Source organism: Epinephelus lanceolatus, chromosome 10, assembly GCF_041903045.1.
Source record: "Epinephelus lanceolatus isolate andai-2023 chromosome 10, ASM4190304v1, whole genome shotgun sequence".
NCBI lineage: Eukaryota > Metazoa > Chordata > Actinopteri > Perciformes > Serranidae > Epinephelus > Epinephelus lanceolatus.
The window spans coordinates 31,403,942-31,420,604 of NC_135743.1; the positions used below are offsets into that span (position 1 = coordinate 31,403,942).

Genomic DNA, 16,663 nt, shown 5'->3' on the forward strand with positions numbered 1-16,663 from the left:
CACATACAGTAACCCTCAACACTCTCACACACATACAGTATCTATGTACAGTAGGTTCCCTTTGCTGACATGAAAACCTAGTGATCACTCTAGTTCCTCATTGGCAGAGAAAATAAAAAGGAAGCTGGACAATGTGACCAGTAAGTCTTTGTATTTAAGGAAGACAAAAAGCCACATCACTGACTTTAGAGAGGGTAGACTGGATCACAGAGTCACAGAGTGAGGGGAGAAGGAGACAGGAGGTAATAGAAGGAGTAAGGCCAGGAGACAACAACAAAACAAGCAACAACTACAGCAGGAAGAAGAACATGGGTGGACGAGTGGCACAGAGCTGCTGGCTGCTGCTCACACTCTCTGTGGAAGGTAAGACCCACATTTAGCATTGTGAAGAAGGTATTCGTCCTGAGTTTCAACACTGACTGAACAGAATTAACTGGAAGTGTGAAGTGACATTAATGTGGCATAAAATTAATCTGTAAAATAAAATTATAACAATTTTTTGGAAAAAAAAATACCCCATTGTAATGTAACTTGGTGGTTATGATATAGTAACTTGCTATATTACGTTTCTCTCAGGTATTCTTGCAGGTGATTGGTCAGTTCATCTCCCCTCGGGTCCTATCTGTGCTGTGACTGGTTCCTCTGTTGTTCTCCCTTGTTCCTATGACTACCCCCAAAGTTCTAATGAAACCGAGAAAGAAGGACGGCTCTCTGCTCAGGTTATTCAATAAAGAAGGCATTGTTAGCAGTTCCCATATATCCTGCAGTAACTGGACGACTTCCTCTGCCAGGACTCAGATCTGGAATCAGGGTGAATAGAAATGTGCAGCTACGGGGGGGGATGGGGGGTGATTGAGGATAACTGCATTCAACTATTTTAATCTTGCGCTTGATATTTGGGAAGATTTTTTTTAACATAAAGTCAGCCTAAACACAGCATCTGCTATTTTACAGTATACTTTATCCCTTGTTCAAAAGCTCCTTGTTTTTTATTTTTAGCTACTCTGTTTATTTTTCTCTATTAGGGTGGAGGAGGAGGACAGTACAAAGTTTTGTCTGAAATGTGGTGTCTCGAAGACAGTCGTTGCCTCACATCAAGGTATTGTTTAAAACGCACAGAAACTCATAGCACAGGGTTTAAACAAAGTATCTAAGTCTATCTGTCTGTCTGTCTGTCTCAGATACGTCTTCCACAGTGATGGTATCTTCCCAGATCCATCCTACCAGAACAGGGTGGAGTACCTGGGACAACCCGGAACCAGAAACTGTTCTCTGAGGATTTCTGATCTGAGGCAATCGGACAGCGGAGCGTATGTGTTTTACCTCATCACCAGCCACCCGACAGAGAAGATGCCAGAGCAGAGCGGTGTACAGCTGCTGGTGGCAGGTGGGAATATTTCATTTACTCCTAACACTACAACTGATCATAATCAACATGGTCAGCACCACCATAATCATAACCGTCAACATCCTTCATCATCATCCAGAAAAGCATGATCATCACCACGATCATAGGAAATTATATAACAGTGATATAAAGTTCAAAACAGCATCATCACATCACATTACAGCCATTTTTTCCATCATGGTGATTTTTTTAATAGGGAGCAGATTTCCATCAATGTGCCTTGATTTTCATCCATAGTTCACATTCATCTCAAGGTCTTAAAAAAAGGTTGTTTCAAACCTGTTTGCACGGACCAGCCCCAGTACACAAACCACAAAGTCCTTATGTTTGTCCTTCCTCTATTTTGTGACTGTTTAAATCCATCTTTTTGTCTCATGGCACACTGTCTTACTGCCTGTCTGTCTTCATACCTGTCTGCCCGGGAGTAACTGCCCTGTTACAATGACAGCGTTGAGTGGAAGCTGGTAATTGTTCAAGAAACAACCATAAAACTAAGAATATTATGTAAAGTGTTGATGTTTAGCACCAGTACTTGAATTGCACTTCCTTATGCAACTCTGTGTCTGAAGGCTTGTGCTGTTTATGAGAAGTAGAAGTGAAACTGACCACTGACAGCATATAAATAATGTATAAACTCAGCCTGACATAAAAACCTGTTCCATGTCAACTAACAGTTTTGATTCTGATGACAAACATGTAGGGACAGACTGTGAACTTGCTGAACTTAAAGAAGAGGGGATTTAGTGTAATTTAAGGTATTAGAGCGTAGGTGGGTGGTGTTGGGAAGTGTTGGTGTTGCTCCACCAGAGAGTTATTCTTGAAAAGTTATTGAGAAACGTCTGTGTGAAGTCACACTCTTGTTGTTTTCTTGTTTTTGTCTCTGTTGCCACACTGTGTCATGCTTTGAGATTAAACACAGAGAAGTTCTGGCAATCTGTAGGATGAACAAAACAATAAATAACACTAGAATCCAGCAGAGTTTTTTGCGAGATCTCGCAAAACTTTCCTTTAAGTAATGTACTTCCAGGTCAGTTTGGCCCATAGAGACTGCAAACAAACGCAACAATGGAGCACATTCACCCATGGGAGAGGCTCATAGAGTTTTATTTTGACATTGGCCTCAAATATAAAGACATTAAATCAGTGCTCACGAGTAAACACGGTTTTCATGTAAGTGAGAGACATCTGAAGTGACTACTTAACGCAAGAGGACACTTTCGTCGAAAAACATTCTGTGACTTGGCAGTCCTGATTGAATTCATTAGCAACCAAATACAGTACTCTGGACAGCTTCACGGTTACCGGTGGATGTTTGCTAAATGCAGAGAACATGGACTACGAGTGAGGAAAGAGGATGTGCGCTTGGTGTTGAAGGAGCCGTGTTTACTCGCGAGCATTGATTTAATGTCTTTATATTTTACGGAAGCGCATTGCATTCACTGGATAAAAAAAAATTAGACACTTTTAGACAATTAGACAATTATGAGAAAAGATCTCGTAATTATGAGATCAGGATCTCATAATTACAAGATAAGGATCTCGTAAGATCTCGCAAAACATTTGCAATATCTTGCAAAGCTTTTGCGAGATCTCGCAAAACTTTCCTTAAAGTAATGTACTTCCAGGTCAGTTTGGCCCATAGAGACTGCAAACAAACGCAACAATGGAGCACATTCACCCATGGGAGAGGCTCATAGAGTTTTATTTTGACATTGGCCTCAAATATAAAGACATTAAATCAGTGCTCACGAGTAAACACGGTTTTCATGTAAGTGAGAGACATCTGAAGTGACTACTTAACGCAAGAGGACACTTTCGTCGAAAAACATTCTGTGACTTGGCAGTCCTGATTGAATTCATTAGCAACCAAATACAGTACTCTGGACAGCTTCACGGTTACCGGTGGATGTTTGCTAAATGCAGAGAACATGGACTACGAGTGAGGAAAGAGGATGTGCGCTTGGTGTTGAAGGAGCCGTGTTTACTCGCGAGCATTGATTTAATGTCTTTATATTTTACGGAAGCGCATTGCATTCACTGGATAAAAAAAAATTAGACACTTTTAGACAATTAGACAATTATGAGAAAAGATCTCGTAATTATGAGATCAGGATCTCATAATTACAAGATAAGGATCTCGTAAGATCTCGCAAAACATTTGCAATATCTTGCAAAGCTTTTGCGAGATCTCGCAAAACTTTCCTTAAAGTAATGTACTTCCAGGTCAGTTTGGCCCATAGAGACTGCAAACAAACGCAACAATGGAGTGCATTCACCCATGGGAGAGGCTCATAGAGTTTTAATTTGAGATTGGTCACACACACACACACACACACACACACACACACAAAAGCTTTTGCGAGATCTTGCAAATGTTTTGCGAGATCTCGCAAAGGTACTTTTTTTTTTTTAACCATCTATTTTTTTTTTCCCTTCCATGTCCCTTTAGGGGCTCGGTAGCCACTGAATGTTTAGAGGAAGAAAAAAATCATTACTGGAAAAACATTTTCCAGTAATAGCAACACCTTTTAGCGTAATGTTAAAGGGAAACTTCAGTATTTTTAAACCTGGACCCTATTTTCCAATGTTTTTCTGTCTTAGTGACTATCCATCCATCCATCCATCCATCCATCCATTTTCATAACCGCTTATCCTCTTGAGGGTCACGGGGGAGCTGGAGCCTATCCCAGCTGACATTGGGCGGGAGGCAGGGTACACCCTGGACAGGTCGCCAAACTATCACAGGGCTGACACATAGAGACAGACAACCATTCACACTCACATTCACACCTACGGTTAATTTAGAGTCACCAATTAACCAGCATGTCTTTGGACTGTGGGAACTGTGGGAACCAGGAACCCTCTTGCTGTGAGGCGACAGTGCTAACCACTACACCATGCCATCTGTCTTAGTGACTAATGGAGACAAAAAAATTTAAATTTGTCCATTACTGAGAGACACAGCTGCAACTGCAGTAGCAAAACAGGCTGCAATGTAATCTGTGCACCTTCAATTTACGTCCACCAAAAGTGTTTGTTTTTGCCACTGATAAGCTCAGACTGTTATTATAGTGTCCAACATCAATATGGAAAAGACCCTACAGGCAAATTAAACATTTTTCCATCTCTTTTACTGGTCTGTTTGTTATTGTGGCCAAGTCTTGCTCAAGGAGAAGTCTCGTTCTGCAGTCTCGTGAGATGTGACTTGTTGCAAGAAAAACAATAGTAGATACATTAGTGAAGGTTGGAGAGAGGAGTGCCAGGAATAGGTTATTGTACTGGTGTACAGAAAGTGCAGCTTTGTTTTTTGTTTTTTTTTTTATCTAAAAGATTGTCATTGTCATGAGACTTTTCCATGACAGAGACTTGGTTACACACTGTAACAAATAGACCAGATCAGCGAAAGGTAGAGAAAATTCTTTCATTTCTCTATAGATTTGTTTCTATAATGTTTCCAAACACTTATAATAACAGTCTGAACCTGTCAGTGGCAAAAACAAGCACTTTCATTCATGGATATACTTTGACAGTGCGAAATTGCCCGTGGAGAATATACTGCAGCCTGTTTCACTGCTGCAGCTGCAGCAGTCTCTCTCAGTACTGGACCGATTCTAATAACTGTTGTTCTTATTGGTCACTTAGACACAAAAACATGTGAGAATAGGGTCCAGGTTAAAAATACCAGTGTTGGGGCGTCAGTGGCTTAGTGGTAGAGCAGGCGCCCCATGTACAAGGCTGTTGCCGCAGCGGCCCGGGTTCGAGTCCAGCCTGTGGCCCTTTGCTGCATGTCATCCCCTCTCTCTCCCCCTTTCACACTTAACTGTCCTGTCCATTAAAGGCAAAAAATATCTTTAAAAAATACCAGTGTTTTCCTCGAGGCTTGGACAGGACAGAGTTTATTATTTTATGGTCAACTAGACCCCACAGAAGTCACATCCTGAATGTGTTTGTTTTACTGAGAATATGTGGACCATTCTTATAATTAAACATACACACAGTGGGTTTTTAAAAGGCACATACAAATATCTTTTAGAAGCATACAGAAATGAGTAAAATGCAGCAGTTTAACTTTGTTTTTTCCACTACAATTGGGTTTTTGTGTTTTGTAGAGGAAAAAATGCCTTTGGAGTAAAATCTGAATCAAAATATACATAATAAAGCAAGTGAATGAATTCAACAGTAAAAAATATTAAAAATAATAAAATAATCTTTAAAATTATCTGGTGGGTGGTTGGACTTTTGACCTCAGTATTTCTAAAATCCTAGCCAAGGCCCTGAACAGAGAGTGTTCCACAGTTTTTGGTCACAGATCACTCACACACACTTTCCCTCTTTCCTGACAATTGTTTTCTCCAGACTCCTCCAGTGCAGTCACAGTGTCAGCGAGTCCGTCCAGTGACATCACACAGGGTGAAGCCTTACGTCTGGCCTGCTGCAGCCCTGCTGCCAGTCCACAGGCTCGTTTCAGATGGTACAAGAGCACAAGCACCAGCCCGAGACATGCTGGACAGGTGTGGAACATCAGTGACGTTACATCTGATTACTCTGGCAGCTACTACTGTGAGATACAGACTGGAGATAATGTGCAGAAGTCAGCAATGCTGCCCATTGACGTAGAGTGTAAGTGAAGTTAAATCCTGATTTAAATTCACATTATCATTATTATTATAAATGAGTCGTTTAACTATTGCTGCGCTGAACATAAGTTAAGCAGGGTGTTTCTGAGTGTTTCAACAGAGGATTTCTTCATAAGCTGGATGAAGAAACTTCCCTGCACAGTTTCAAAACTGCAGTTAAACTTTGGTTTGATGAATGAGTGAAAAGCAGTCAGTGTTTTGACAGAATTTCACATGACTTGAAGTCAGGTGTAACTGACCTGTAATCTTTTTCCTGTTTAGACTCTCCTCGAAACACAGCTGTCTCCATCTCTTCTCATGAAGTGGTACAGGACGGACATCCTGTAACTCTGACCTGCAGCAGTGATGCCAACCCGCCTGTCCACACATATACCTGGTACCAGGGTGCAGCATGTCTCCCTACAGCAGACAAAAGCTTTTATCCAGCAAGAATATCCCCGGCTAGACCCACAGGAAGTGGCCTGACACTGCCACACAGCAGTTCCAGCATCACCACTGAGCAATGTGGGCAGCACTGCTGTGTGGCACGTAACAGACATGGATCACAGACTCACAGCGTCACACTCGCAGGTCCCAAAGGTAGGAGATGTACTCAGCACCAGGATGTTCTTGGTCCAAGGTCTAGCCATACACATGCATATTGTATTAAAGAGTGCTGCCTGAGACATTTGTGCTGGCTCTGATCCCTTTTCTGTCCCCGTCTGACTCTTCAGGAGACAAATCGTTGATCATTGGACTGATTGTTGGGGCTGTACTGGTTATTATGGCCATAGTGGCCATTGTCATAGCAAGGTGAGCTCTTTGCTTCTCTTACTGCCGATCAGTATTACTACATTGTCATTGTTTCTTGTTATATTTTCATCAGCATTTCAGCATCAGGAATTTTAAGAGATACCATTGGATTGGTGGATATTATAGTAAAAATAATGGATTTAAAACAAACAAACAGACATAAATCAAGCACCATAGTCACTGCTTCAGTACCCAGTGTGTAATACACAGCCCAACAAGAAGTAATACAGTGTCTGAAACCACTGGATGCATCATTCATAACACTGTGCATTCACATGGTTGACTAACTATATATTAATAATCCAATCTAGATGTGACTATAATGTGTAACTATGTGTAACTGATGCCCATAGTAGTGTGAATAATATCCAACGATCTTCAGTGTTTGGGTTACATAAAGTGTTACATGAATAAATGATTTATTATATTTCAAGAAAAACAATCAAGGAAATTAGCTTATACTATGAACAATTATCCTAAAAAAAGTAATCACATACAGAAGTAATCCCTCTTAATCATCACTTATGACCCATTAGAAGTGTGTAGCAGTGTATTTTTCTGCAGAAACTCTGCCCACTGCCTATGTTTTCTGATTTTCTTCTTATTTTGCTGTGATTGGGACTTTCCTGGGCTCAGTGCTCAGGTAAGTTTGGGGCTTTAAAGAAAAATGTAGCAATTAGGTGCCAGACTACAAGCAACAGGCATCCAAGAGACATAGTGCTACAAAAAATGTATATATAGGAAGGTGAAACGCTAAAGGAGAATGAATCTAGGGTTGTATTTTACTCTTAACGTCACTGGTGGGCATGTTAATACTATACAATACTGCATGGTATATTTTTAATAATGTAGATGCCAGTGATTTTTGATGAGTTATTTGTCTGTCCTTTCAGGAGCCGGAAGCCATCCAGACAGCAGTCGTATGTCCTCACCGAGACAACTGCTACAGCACCTTAAGGTCTCAGCAAGTCTGGGACAAACACCCTACAACCACCAAAAGCATAAGACACCTTTTTTATTTAATTACAGGAACTCCCTTGGACACTTGTATGTTACCTCCACGCCTCATATTGCCATGTAAACCTCTTTAACACAAGCACAGCCGCCTTCAAACCAGCATCAATATCACATGCTGTAGCACAGTTTGGCCTGCTTGAGGCCATGACTGAAATCATGTACACAGAATAAAAACAAGTCTGTTGATAGCGGCAATCACTCATACAGTGTGCGACAACCTGAAGATCATATGATGAGACTTTGCTGAACATTTAAGCATGCAGGACACAATTCTGAAACGTTTACTCCCTGGATTTCAATGCACTGAGCTCAACGAAGATGGGCTTTAAAGACTCAATGCTTAATCAGAAAACCAACAGAACTGAGGAGAAACTGTCTTTACTCTGTGGGCTGATGATCTCATCATTGGTTCCATTTGTTTAAGTGCAATTGTGCTGCTGTCAGGATTCAACCAAGCGATCTTCAAGAAAAGAATATTTATTAAAACAAGAAAATAGACTCTGTTGCCTCTTCTAATGACCAAAATCCTAGTTTGTGTTCTAGTAGGTTGAACTGCTGCAAGGGCAGATGTAAATTTGAATACATCCTCCATGGTTAATAACATATGAAGACCACATCCAGAGTTATTGTAAGGACTTGGATTTTAACAACACGCCACAGAGTGCACCCAGTACTGTGTAAGCAATGTCCAGAAACAGCTGGTACCGAGAGCCTGTTAGTGATGATGATGAGCCTGAAGATGATGATGCAAAATATGGACATAATGATCCAATTAAACGCTGTTGGCAGTGAGGACTGGGTCACATCTGTGTGGTTTTGAGTAAACTCTCCAGTGTGATAAGGCTCTAACAGATACTGACCAGAGCCTGAGGATGAAAACCAGGCGGACAGTGACTCTGACACCCGGACATTCATTTACAAAATGTTCTTTGATATCAACTCTTCATCTCATTAGTCTATTTTTAGAATTTTGCTTTAGTCTGATTTGTTATATTGGAGTGAGCTGAGCAAAGGGGTGCAAATGTTCTCTATTTTTAAAATGCTAATTAAGTAAACAAGGAAGTACAGTGCTTCATTTCCCAAATATTTAAAGAGACAGTGTCACATAATGTATGTGCATATCACTTGTTGTTTTCTTTGGCTGTGTTTACTGTTTAACATTTCTGTGATGTGTTAAAGCTGGAGTAAGCAGTTTTTATGTAGTTTGTTTTTTTGGTGTCTTTGGGCAAAAAAAAATCATTAAAAACTTTGAGTATATTGTAATTTAAGTGAATTGAGAGAAAACTAGACCTCTGCACTTCCTCTTGGCTCTGTTGTCAGGCTTTAGAAAATCTAGCCTTTGACAGGAGCCTTTGGCCAATCCCAGATCATTTCAGAGAGAGGGCGTTCCTATTGGCTGTTCTACAAATGCAGATGCAAAAAAAGGTGCAAATTGGTGCCTAAAAATTCTCCAGAGTGCAAGGAATTAAGAGTTTGACACTCAGAATTTTCTGAGTGCGGACCCCCAAACCCACCTTTCATGAGTTCCCCCCCCAGTGTTGAAAGAACCCCTACACCCTTGCCGCTATACAACAGCATCACAATTAAAATTAAAATTGGGATGACTGAAAGAGATGATTAATAAGCTACTTGTACAGATTACTATATGAAGCATATGTATATGCCTGTGCTCATCTGGTGGGAGAGGCTTAGGACAAAGAGGGCAAAGCTGCAGGAAGACAGCGTGTTTTCAAAATCTGGCTTTTTTTTTTTTCCTTTCCAGAAAACTGCCTACCCCAGCTTTAATGAGAAATAAGGTAGCTAGCAGTGCACATATTATAAAGACATTAATTCAAACATATATTCAGAACTTCTCATTTTAAAGCTGTTTTATGTGTATGTCATCTGGGATTTGTTTTACATGCATTTAGTACTGTATACTGAAGAGTAATACCAAGATTTACAAAGTGTGTGATAGCTTAGATTGAATAAAAAGCTTTTTTAACTTTACATTTTCCAGCACTTCACTGCTTAAAAAGAAAACTGCCTTGGAAACATGTTAATAACACATTCTTTAATAAAAGGATGAAAAATAATTAGAAAAGTTGTCAATCAGGAGGTCATGACAAGAAAGCCTTACAAAAACATAATCTATACAGGTATTACAGCAGAAAATTTGAAATGCTTGTTCTTGTGCAGGTGTGAAATGTGTTAACAGGTGTCACTAGTTTTCACCACGAGGTACACAATAAGATAATTAAATAGTGATCGATCGCTGATTATTACCACACTGACCAGAGTGCTGTCATCTGTGTGAGGCATACGTTGATCAGTAAACAGTGTGAAACAAACGTAAAAATGCATTGACTCTATAAAAGCTGTACTGTTGGTGTTGTTTTAATATCATAAAATCTTAAACCTTTAACCTCAATTCTTACTGTACTATGCTAATAACATTTGCAACATTTATTAAGTTTGGAAGAACATAATGTACATGAGTATTTTAAACACAAGGGGGCAGTATATCCTGGTTTGACCACAATGATCCTGAATACAGCCTGTTGAACCCATACTGAGCAACTCCACTGACACATAATCAGCAACAACACTTTCATGAGGAAATAGCTTGATGTAGTTACATTTGCAAGGTTGTGATTATTTAATTGATGAAATAAACATGAGTGATGTTTCTTGATAATGTTACAAACCATAACCCTTCTGTCTCCAGTGTCAGGAGAGGGAGTGAACGTTTACACAGACAGGAGTCAGTGAGGGGTGTTGCTGCATTTTTCATGCTGACAAACTTGCTGTTCAACTGTGTTTTTGGTGGAGCTCCGAACAGCAACAAACCACAGGCATTCTCAAGTCATGTACGGAGTGTAATGAAATGTCATCAGGCTCAGGCGGAGGCAATCTGCAGACATTTCCTTCTGTGTAACTTTGTTTTTGATTTTGGTCATGACGATGTATTCATAATCATTGCTGCTCTCCTGAAACATAACAGGGTAACATTTAGACATTTTGTGTTAAACTGTCGTCCATTTTATTTAAACAGAACCTGGTCCTTCTTACCTTTTCATCCACAACATTATTACATTTCTTCCTGCTATAACAATGAAAAAGAAAAGCATGTATGAACTATTTAACCTTTCATGACAATCGTACTATGAAATGTCACAGCACAGGAGTGTTATAAAAAAAGTTCTCTTACCATGTCAAGATCATTACAATTGTAGCAACACGGTGATTAAGACTGTACTAACAAGGGAAATGACATGGATACCTGTTGGTAGAGGTAGAAAAAACTATGTAAGAAATTAAACTTAAATTAAGATTTTTAATTATACTTCAGCAAATACATATTTTAAACAATGTAGTTGATATTTTTTTAAATTTCATATCACCGCATTTTAACAAGTAGTTTTGGATCTAACTCAAGATATATAATTGCATATGTGACCAATAAAATTTGTGTCCCTCAAATTCTGCCAGTCAGGCTAGTTTGCAACATTAGAGCTGTTATTCCTTATTAGATGAGCTGTTGACATATAAGTACAATCCCTGAACAGGCTGTAAGTGTATCAATAATCTATCTGCTTATCTTACCTGCATGCTCACTGTCTGTATTTCCCACTATTACTGCTTCTGACAGTGGATGCAGCAGCACCTCGGTTGAGTTGTTTCCCCCCACTGTGTTCCTGGCCTGGCAGAGGTAGAGTCCAGTGTAGGACACCTCCACAGAGGGGAGAGACAGCACCTGTCCTGAGCCCACATACAGCATGGACCTGAAACTGGAAGCAGTACCCCTGTACCAGGTGTAGCTGTCTGCTGCAGGGTTAGCAGCACTGCGGCAAGTCAGGTCCACACTGGTGCCTACTGTCAGGTTCGCAGGATAGCTCATCTCAACAGATACATTCATTGGGGGATCTGTGGTAAAAACACAGCTACTGTGCTGTTATATAAATTCACTAAGAGGCTGTATTTTTTTGTACAAGTTTTAAAAAATAATCATGGCTGATTCTGACCATTTATAGAAAAAATATAATTATCAAAGTGTATTTTACTCAAAAAAGTAAAGACATTTTGGAAAATATGCTTTCTCCCTTTCTCAGTGAGAATTACATGAGAAGACTGATGGGCCTGCCTCTCTCATGGTTGTAAGGTAAATACAAAGCTACCATCAGTAGTGGTTTAGTGGTTTGAAAAAATGCAGCAAATGTGCCTTTTGCATGCCCCTATTGTAGATAGAAGATAATAAAGTGCCCTACAGGGTGCCTTTTCAGCAGAGAAAATGAGATGCAGTGCCCTCTAGGGTGCCTTAAAATTAGCTACCAAGCATCACCTACTGGTTTGCAGTTTGCCACTTTGACGCCTCAAGTTTAGCATTTTTTCCGTCACCATCTTGGTTTTTTGGAGCCAGAAGTGACCAGTGTTCTGACCAAGAATCAGAGGACACTATTGGCAGACAGTCTGCCACTCAAAGCGACCATGCCCTCATTTATTTGTAATTTTAAGCCTTAATACAATATAAATGAGTGAGTTATATAAAAATTTCCCCCCGAGCAGTTGTCATGAACGAGGAAATTAGTTTGAGAGAGTGAAACCGTTTTTTTGTACCAGGCTATAAACATGATTATTTCTGCTGTAAAGTTGGGCATTTTAACATGGGGGTCTATGGGGGATTGTCTGTCCTCTTGAGCGGCCTCAAGTGGCCATTCAAAGAACTGCAGTTTTTGGCACTTGGGTTGGCTTCTTTTTTTCAGCCCCAGAGGTTGCTGCTTGGAGAAAACGTGATGAGCCTGAGTTCACCACTGATAAACAGTAGTAAGTATTTACCCAAAATGTAAAACTATTCCTCTAGGCACATGCACCACACAGTGAAATACCAGTGTCTCAACAGTGTCATAGTAAAACATACTTACACTGAACATCCAGAGACACAGGGTCAGACATCACTGACTCCTGTCCTTCAAAAGCACATACATAATTGCCAGCATCCTCTGCTTTAGCCTCAAACTCTGGTTTGGTTACTGGACTCCCATCTTTGAACCAGACTATGTTGGAAAGTTGGCAGGATGTTCTGCACTCAAGGGTCACTTTGTCTCCTGCTCTCACTGGGTCAGGGTGCACTCTGGCACTCAGCTCTGGACAACAATAAAGAAACAGAGAGCATGAGATTAGAAAAAGCTAAGAACAGTAAACATGAATAGTAACACTCCATGTAGAATAACTGTACCTGTGACAGTCAGGTGCACTGATGTTTTACTCCGCCTTCCAAATAACTCTGTATCAAACTTGAAGTAGTAATGTCCAGTGTCGTTAATCTGCAGGTCATGAATTGCCAGGCTGCAGTTGTGCTGTAGATCACCAATATATTCAGAACGATTCTGATATGAAGGAAGTTCTGAGAGCGCAACACGTTTCCAGCTGCCATTTTTTGATGCCCCTTTGAACCATGCAATCGATTTAACAGTTTCCGAATCTGGGTAGGTGTACGAGCACCCAAGCTTTACTGATGATCCCTTTAAGGCACAAGTGTTTGGGTTTTCAAAAGGCACGGACCAACCAACACCCGTAGTTCCTGCAGAGAGACCATGATGTCAATTTATATGTTAAATTATTACTGTTTGTGCAGGGTTAAAAAAAGAATCAGAGGAAAAGGAGACATACTGCTCTGCAACAAATTTTCTTTAACTTTAGGATGGAACATGAATTAAAGGGAGTGAATTTATCAGAAAAGTGAAGACCATACATTTGTTTTCAGATGTGAAGAAGGTACAATAAAATTATGGGTTCTTAAAAGATAAAAAAAACAAACAAAAAAAACTGAATTTACAAGAAAATTTCCAGAAAATTCAGGCCAAACAGCCAAGTTATAAATGAACTAACCACACTTTATTGGCCCTTGTGGAAAACAAGCTTTAAACACAAAATTAAACACAGACCAAAATATTTTTTTCTGCAAGTTCTCTGCTGCCCCTGAAGCTTGAAATTGAGGTTCTAATTTTTGCAAAGTTTCTGGTCATTGGAAGAGGAGAAAGATTTTAATGAGCACATCAAAAAATGTAACTTTGTGAGGAGGGTGTCGGCCATATCCCCCGTGAAAAAAACATTTTTAATTAAAATAAATAACCCCCAATAACATGGGGTTGGCTATTACTTTAACTTTTGCTTGCGAGCTTGTTTAGAAACAGTAACCGAGAGTCCTGCATATACAGTGCCTATACCTTTAACAGATCATTTCATATGTATTCAACAACATAACAAAGTGCAATAAAAACAAAATGGACAGGTTATATAAAAGTAAATTAGATGATTCAGAATTATAAAGTAGTCTAGTTATGGAGGGAAGCAAAAACAAGTGACTTAATTTATGCATTTTAAAGAATAACACTTAAACGTAAATTGAAGAATTATCTCTCCTTACCTGACATCAGGATCAGAAGCACCAGCACTGCGATCATCTTCTCCATCAATGAGAAACACAAGATTTTGGTATGGATGTGAGTTTTAGAGATTTGATGAGCTCTCTCAGGGGGCATGGCAGCAAGCAGCATGGATCAGGAGGTGGAGGATGAGAGGAAATGAGTAAACTAAGCACTTCTGGGAATAAAATGAGAAGTTGTGAACGAGTGATGTTGGACTGGGCTGACAGAGAAAAAACATGTTCAAACGGGCAGGAAATACACTCCCAAGTGAAAAGAAAATTTGTGTCACAATGACACAATGAATGAATAGATTAAATATTGTAGCTCTTTTAGGAAGTGCCTTGAGACTGGGCTGGATATACAAACTTACATCTGAAACATGAGCATGACACCCCATGACTGTATATTATATTTGAGTGCAGGATGAGTCATGGATGGTAAAATAATATGTTACTGGGAAGTTAGATATATTTAAAAATAAAATATAATCTTTTTTTAAAAAGTACATGCAGTTTGTGGTACAGTTATTGTAGGAAGGATATGACTGTGGGCAAAAGACAGTTGATAACTTCACAAAAAAGAAGAAATGAGTCATTTTTAAATGGGGAAGTTGTGGCTGAAACTTCATTTCCATCTCACATCACTTTATGTACTGTCTGCATGCATTGTTACTTATATACATACATATACAGTACAGGCCAAAAGTTTGGACACACCTTCTCATTCAATGCGTTTTCTTTATTTTCATGACTATTTACATTGTAGATTCTCACTGAAGGCATCAAAACTATGAATGAACACATGTGGAGTTATGTACTTAACAAAAAAAGGTGAAATAACTGAAAACATGTTTTATATTCTAGTTTCTTCAAAATAGCCACCCTTTGCTCTGATTACTGCTTTGCACACTCTTGGCATTCTCTCCATGAGCTTCAAGAGGTAGTCACCTGAAATGGTTTCCACTTCACAGGTGTGCCTTATCAGGGTTAATTAGTGGAATTTCTTGCTTTATCAATGGGGTTGGGACCATCAGTTGTGTTGTGCAGAAGTCAGGTTAATACACAGCCGACAGCCCTATTGGACAACTGTTAAAATTCATATTATGGCAAGAACCAATCAGCTAACTAAAGAAAAACGAGTGGCCATCATTACTTTAAGAAATGAAGGTCAGTCAGTCCGGAAAATTGCAAAAACTTTAAATGTGTCCCCAAGTGGAGTCGCAAAAACCATCAAGCGCTACAACGAAACTGGCACACATGAGGACCGACCCAGGAAAGGAAGACCAAGAGTCACCTCTGCTTCTGAGGATAAGTTCATCCGAGTCACCAGCCTCAGAAATGGCAAGTTAACAGCAGCTCAGATCAGAGACCAGATGAATGCCACACAGAGTTCTAGCAGCAGACCCATCTCTAGAACAACTGTTAAGAGGAGACTGCGCCAATCAGGCCTTCATGGTCAAATAGCTGCTAGGAAACCACTGCTAAGGAGAGGCAACAAGCAGAAGAGATTTGTTTGGGCCAAGAAACACAAGGAATGGACATTAGACCAGTGGAAATCTGTGCTTTGGTCTGATGAGTCCAAATTTGAGATCTTTGGTTCCAACCGCCGTGTCTTTGTGAGACGCAGAAAAGGTGAACGGATGGATTCCACATGCCTGGTTCCCACTGTGAAGCATGGAGGAGGAGGTGTGATGGTGTGGGGGTGTTTTGCTGGTGACACTGTTGGGGATTTATTCAAAATTGAAGGCACACTGAACCAGCATGGCTACCACAGCATCCTGCAGCGACATGCCATCCCATCCGGTTTGCGTTTAGTTGGACGATCATTTATTTTTCAACAGGACAGTGACCCCAAACACACCTCCAGGCTGTGTAAGGGCTATTTGACCAAGAAGGAGAGTGATGGAGTGCTGCGGCAGATGACCTGGCCTCCACAGTCACCGGACCTGAACCCAATCGAGATGGTTTGGGGTGAGCTGGACCGCAGAGTGAAGGCAAAGGAGCCAACAAGTGCTAAACACCTCTGGGAACTCCTTCAAGACTGTTGGAAAACCATTTCAGGTGACTACCTCTTGAAGCTCATGGAGAGAATGCCAAGAGTGTGCAAAGCAGTAATCAGAGCAAAGGGTGGCTATTTTGAAGAAACTAGAATATAAAACATGTTTTCAGTTATTTCACCTTTTTTGTTAAGTACATAACTCCACATGTGTTCATTCATAGTTTTGATGCCTTCAGTGAGAATCTACAATGTAAATAGTCATGAAAATAAAGAAAACGCATTGAATGAGAAGGTGTGTCCAAACTTTTGGCCTGTACTGTATATATATATATATACACACATACATACATACATATATACATATATATATATATATATATATATATATATATTCTATTATCATT

At 39.9% G+C, this 16,663-nt stretch overlaps 2 protein-coding genes across 3 annotated transcripts; one reads left to right on the forward strand and one right to left on the reverse strand.

Moving 5' to 3' along the window:
- The first annotated feature begins 56 nt into the window (after nucleotides 1-56).
- LOC117265518 (sialic acid-binding Ig-like lectin 13) lies at nucleotides 57-9,843 on the forward strand. Of its 2 annotated transcripts, XM_033640054.2 has the most exons (8): nucleotides 57-363; nucleotides 577-719; nucleotides 1,026-1,099; nucleotides 1,182-1,387; nucleotides 5,765-6,028; nucleotides 6,307-6,624; nucleotides 6,759-6,837; nucleotides 7,731-9,843. In XM_033640054.2, exons 1-8 carry the CDS (start codon nucleotides 309-311, stop codon nucleotides 7,792-7,794), a joined length of 1,203 nt encoding a protein of 400 aa, XP_033495945.2. In that variant the 5' UTR covers nucleotides 57-308; the 3' UTR covers nucleotides 7,795-9,843. The 2 variants fall into 2 exon arrangements, with proteins under 2 accessions (XP_033495945.2, XP_033495946.2); XM_033640055.2 differs by lacking the exon at nucleotides 57-363 and having other exon boundaries at nucleotides 583-811.
- Nucleotides 9,844-9,886: 43 nt separating this feature from the next.
- Nucleotides 9,887-14,427, reverse strand: LOC117266140 (B-cell receptor CD22-like). Its single transcript, XM_078171940.1, has 7 exons — nucleotides 14,261-14,427; nucleotides 13,070-13,414; nucleotides 12,756-12,977; nucleotides 11,440-11,760; nucleotides 11,045-11,116; nucleotides 10,906-10,939; nucleotides 9,887-10,823 (listed from the first exon to the last, which is right to left on the reverse strand). Exons 1-5 carry the CDS (start codon nucleotides 14,388-14,390, stop codon nucleotides 11,058-11,060), a joined length of 1,077 nt encoding a protein of 358 aa, XP_078028066.1. The 5' UTR covers nucleotides 14,391-14,427; the 3' UTR covers nucleotides 9,887-10,823; nucleotides 10,906-10,939; nucleotides 11,045-11,057.
- Nucleotides 14,428-16,663: the final 2,236 nt, after the last annotated feature.

Excerpts from the sequence above, each read along its gene's own strand:
- LOC117266140 (XM_078171940.1), bottom strand. The coding sequence starts at position 14,390 with ATGCTGCTTGCTGCCATGCCCCCTGAGAGAGCTCATCAAATCTCTAAA. Across the intron at positions 13,415-14,260 it reads GCTTCTGATCCTGATGTCAG|GAACTACGGGTGTTGGTTGG; the intron begins GTAAGGAGAGAT and ends GTCTCTCTGCAG. Across the intron at positions 11,117-11,439 it reads TACAGACAGTGAGCATGCAG|GTATCCATGTCATTTCCCTT; the intron begins GTAAGATAAGCA and ends CTCTACCAACAG.
- LOC117265518 (XM_033640054.2), top strand. The coding sequence starts at position 309 with ATGGGTGGACGAGTGGCACAGAGCTGCTGGCTGCTGCTCACACTCTCT. Across the intron at positions 364-576 it reads GCTCACACTCTCTGTGGAAG|GTATTCTTGCAGGTGATTGG; the intron begins GTAAGACCCACA and ends CGTTTCTCTCAG. Across the intron at positions 1,100-1,181 it reads AGTCGTTGCCTCACATCAAG|ATACGTCTTCCACAGTGATG; the intron begins GTATTGTTTAAA and ends TGTCTGTCTCAG.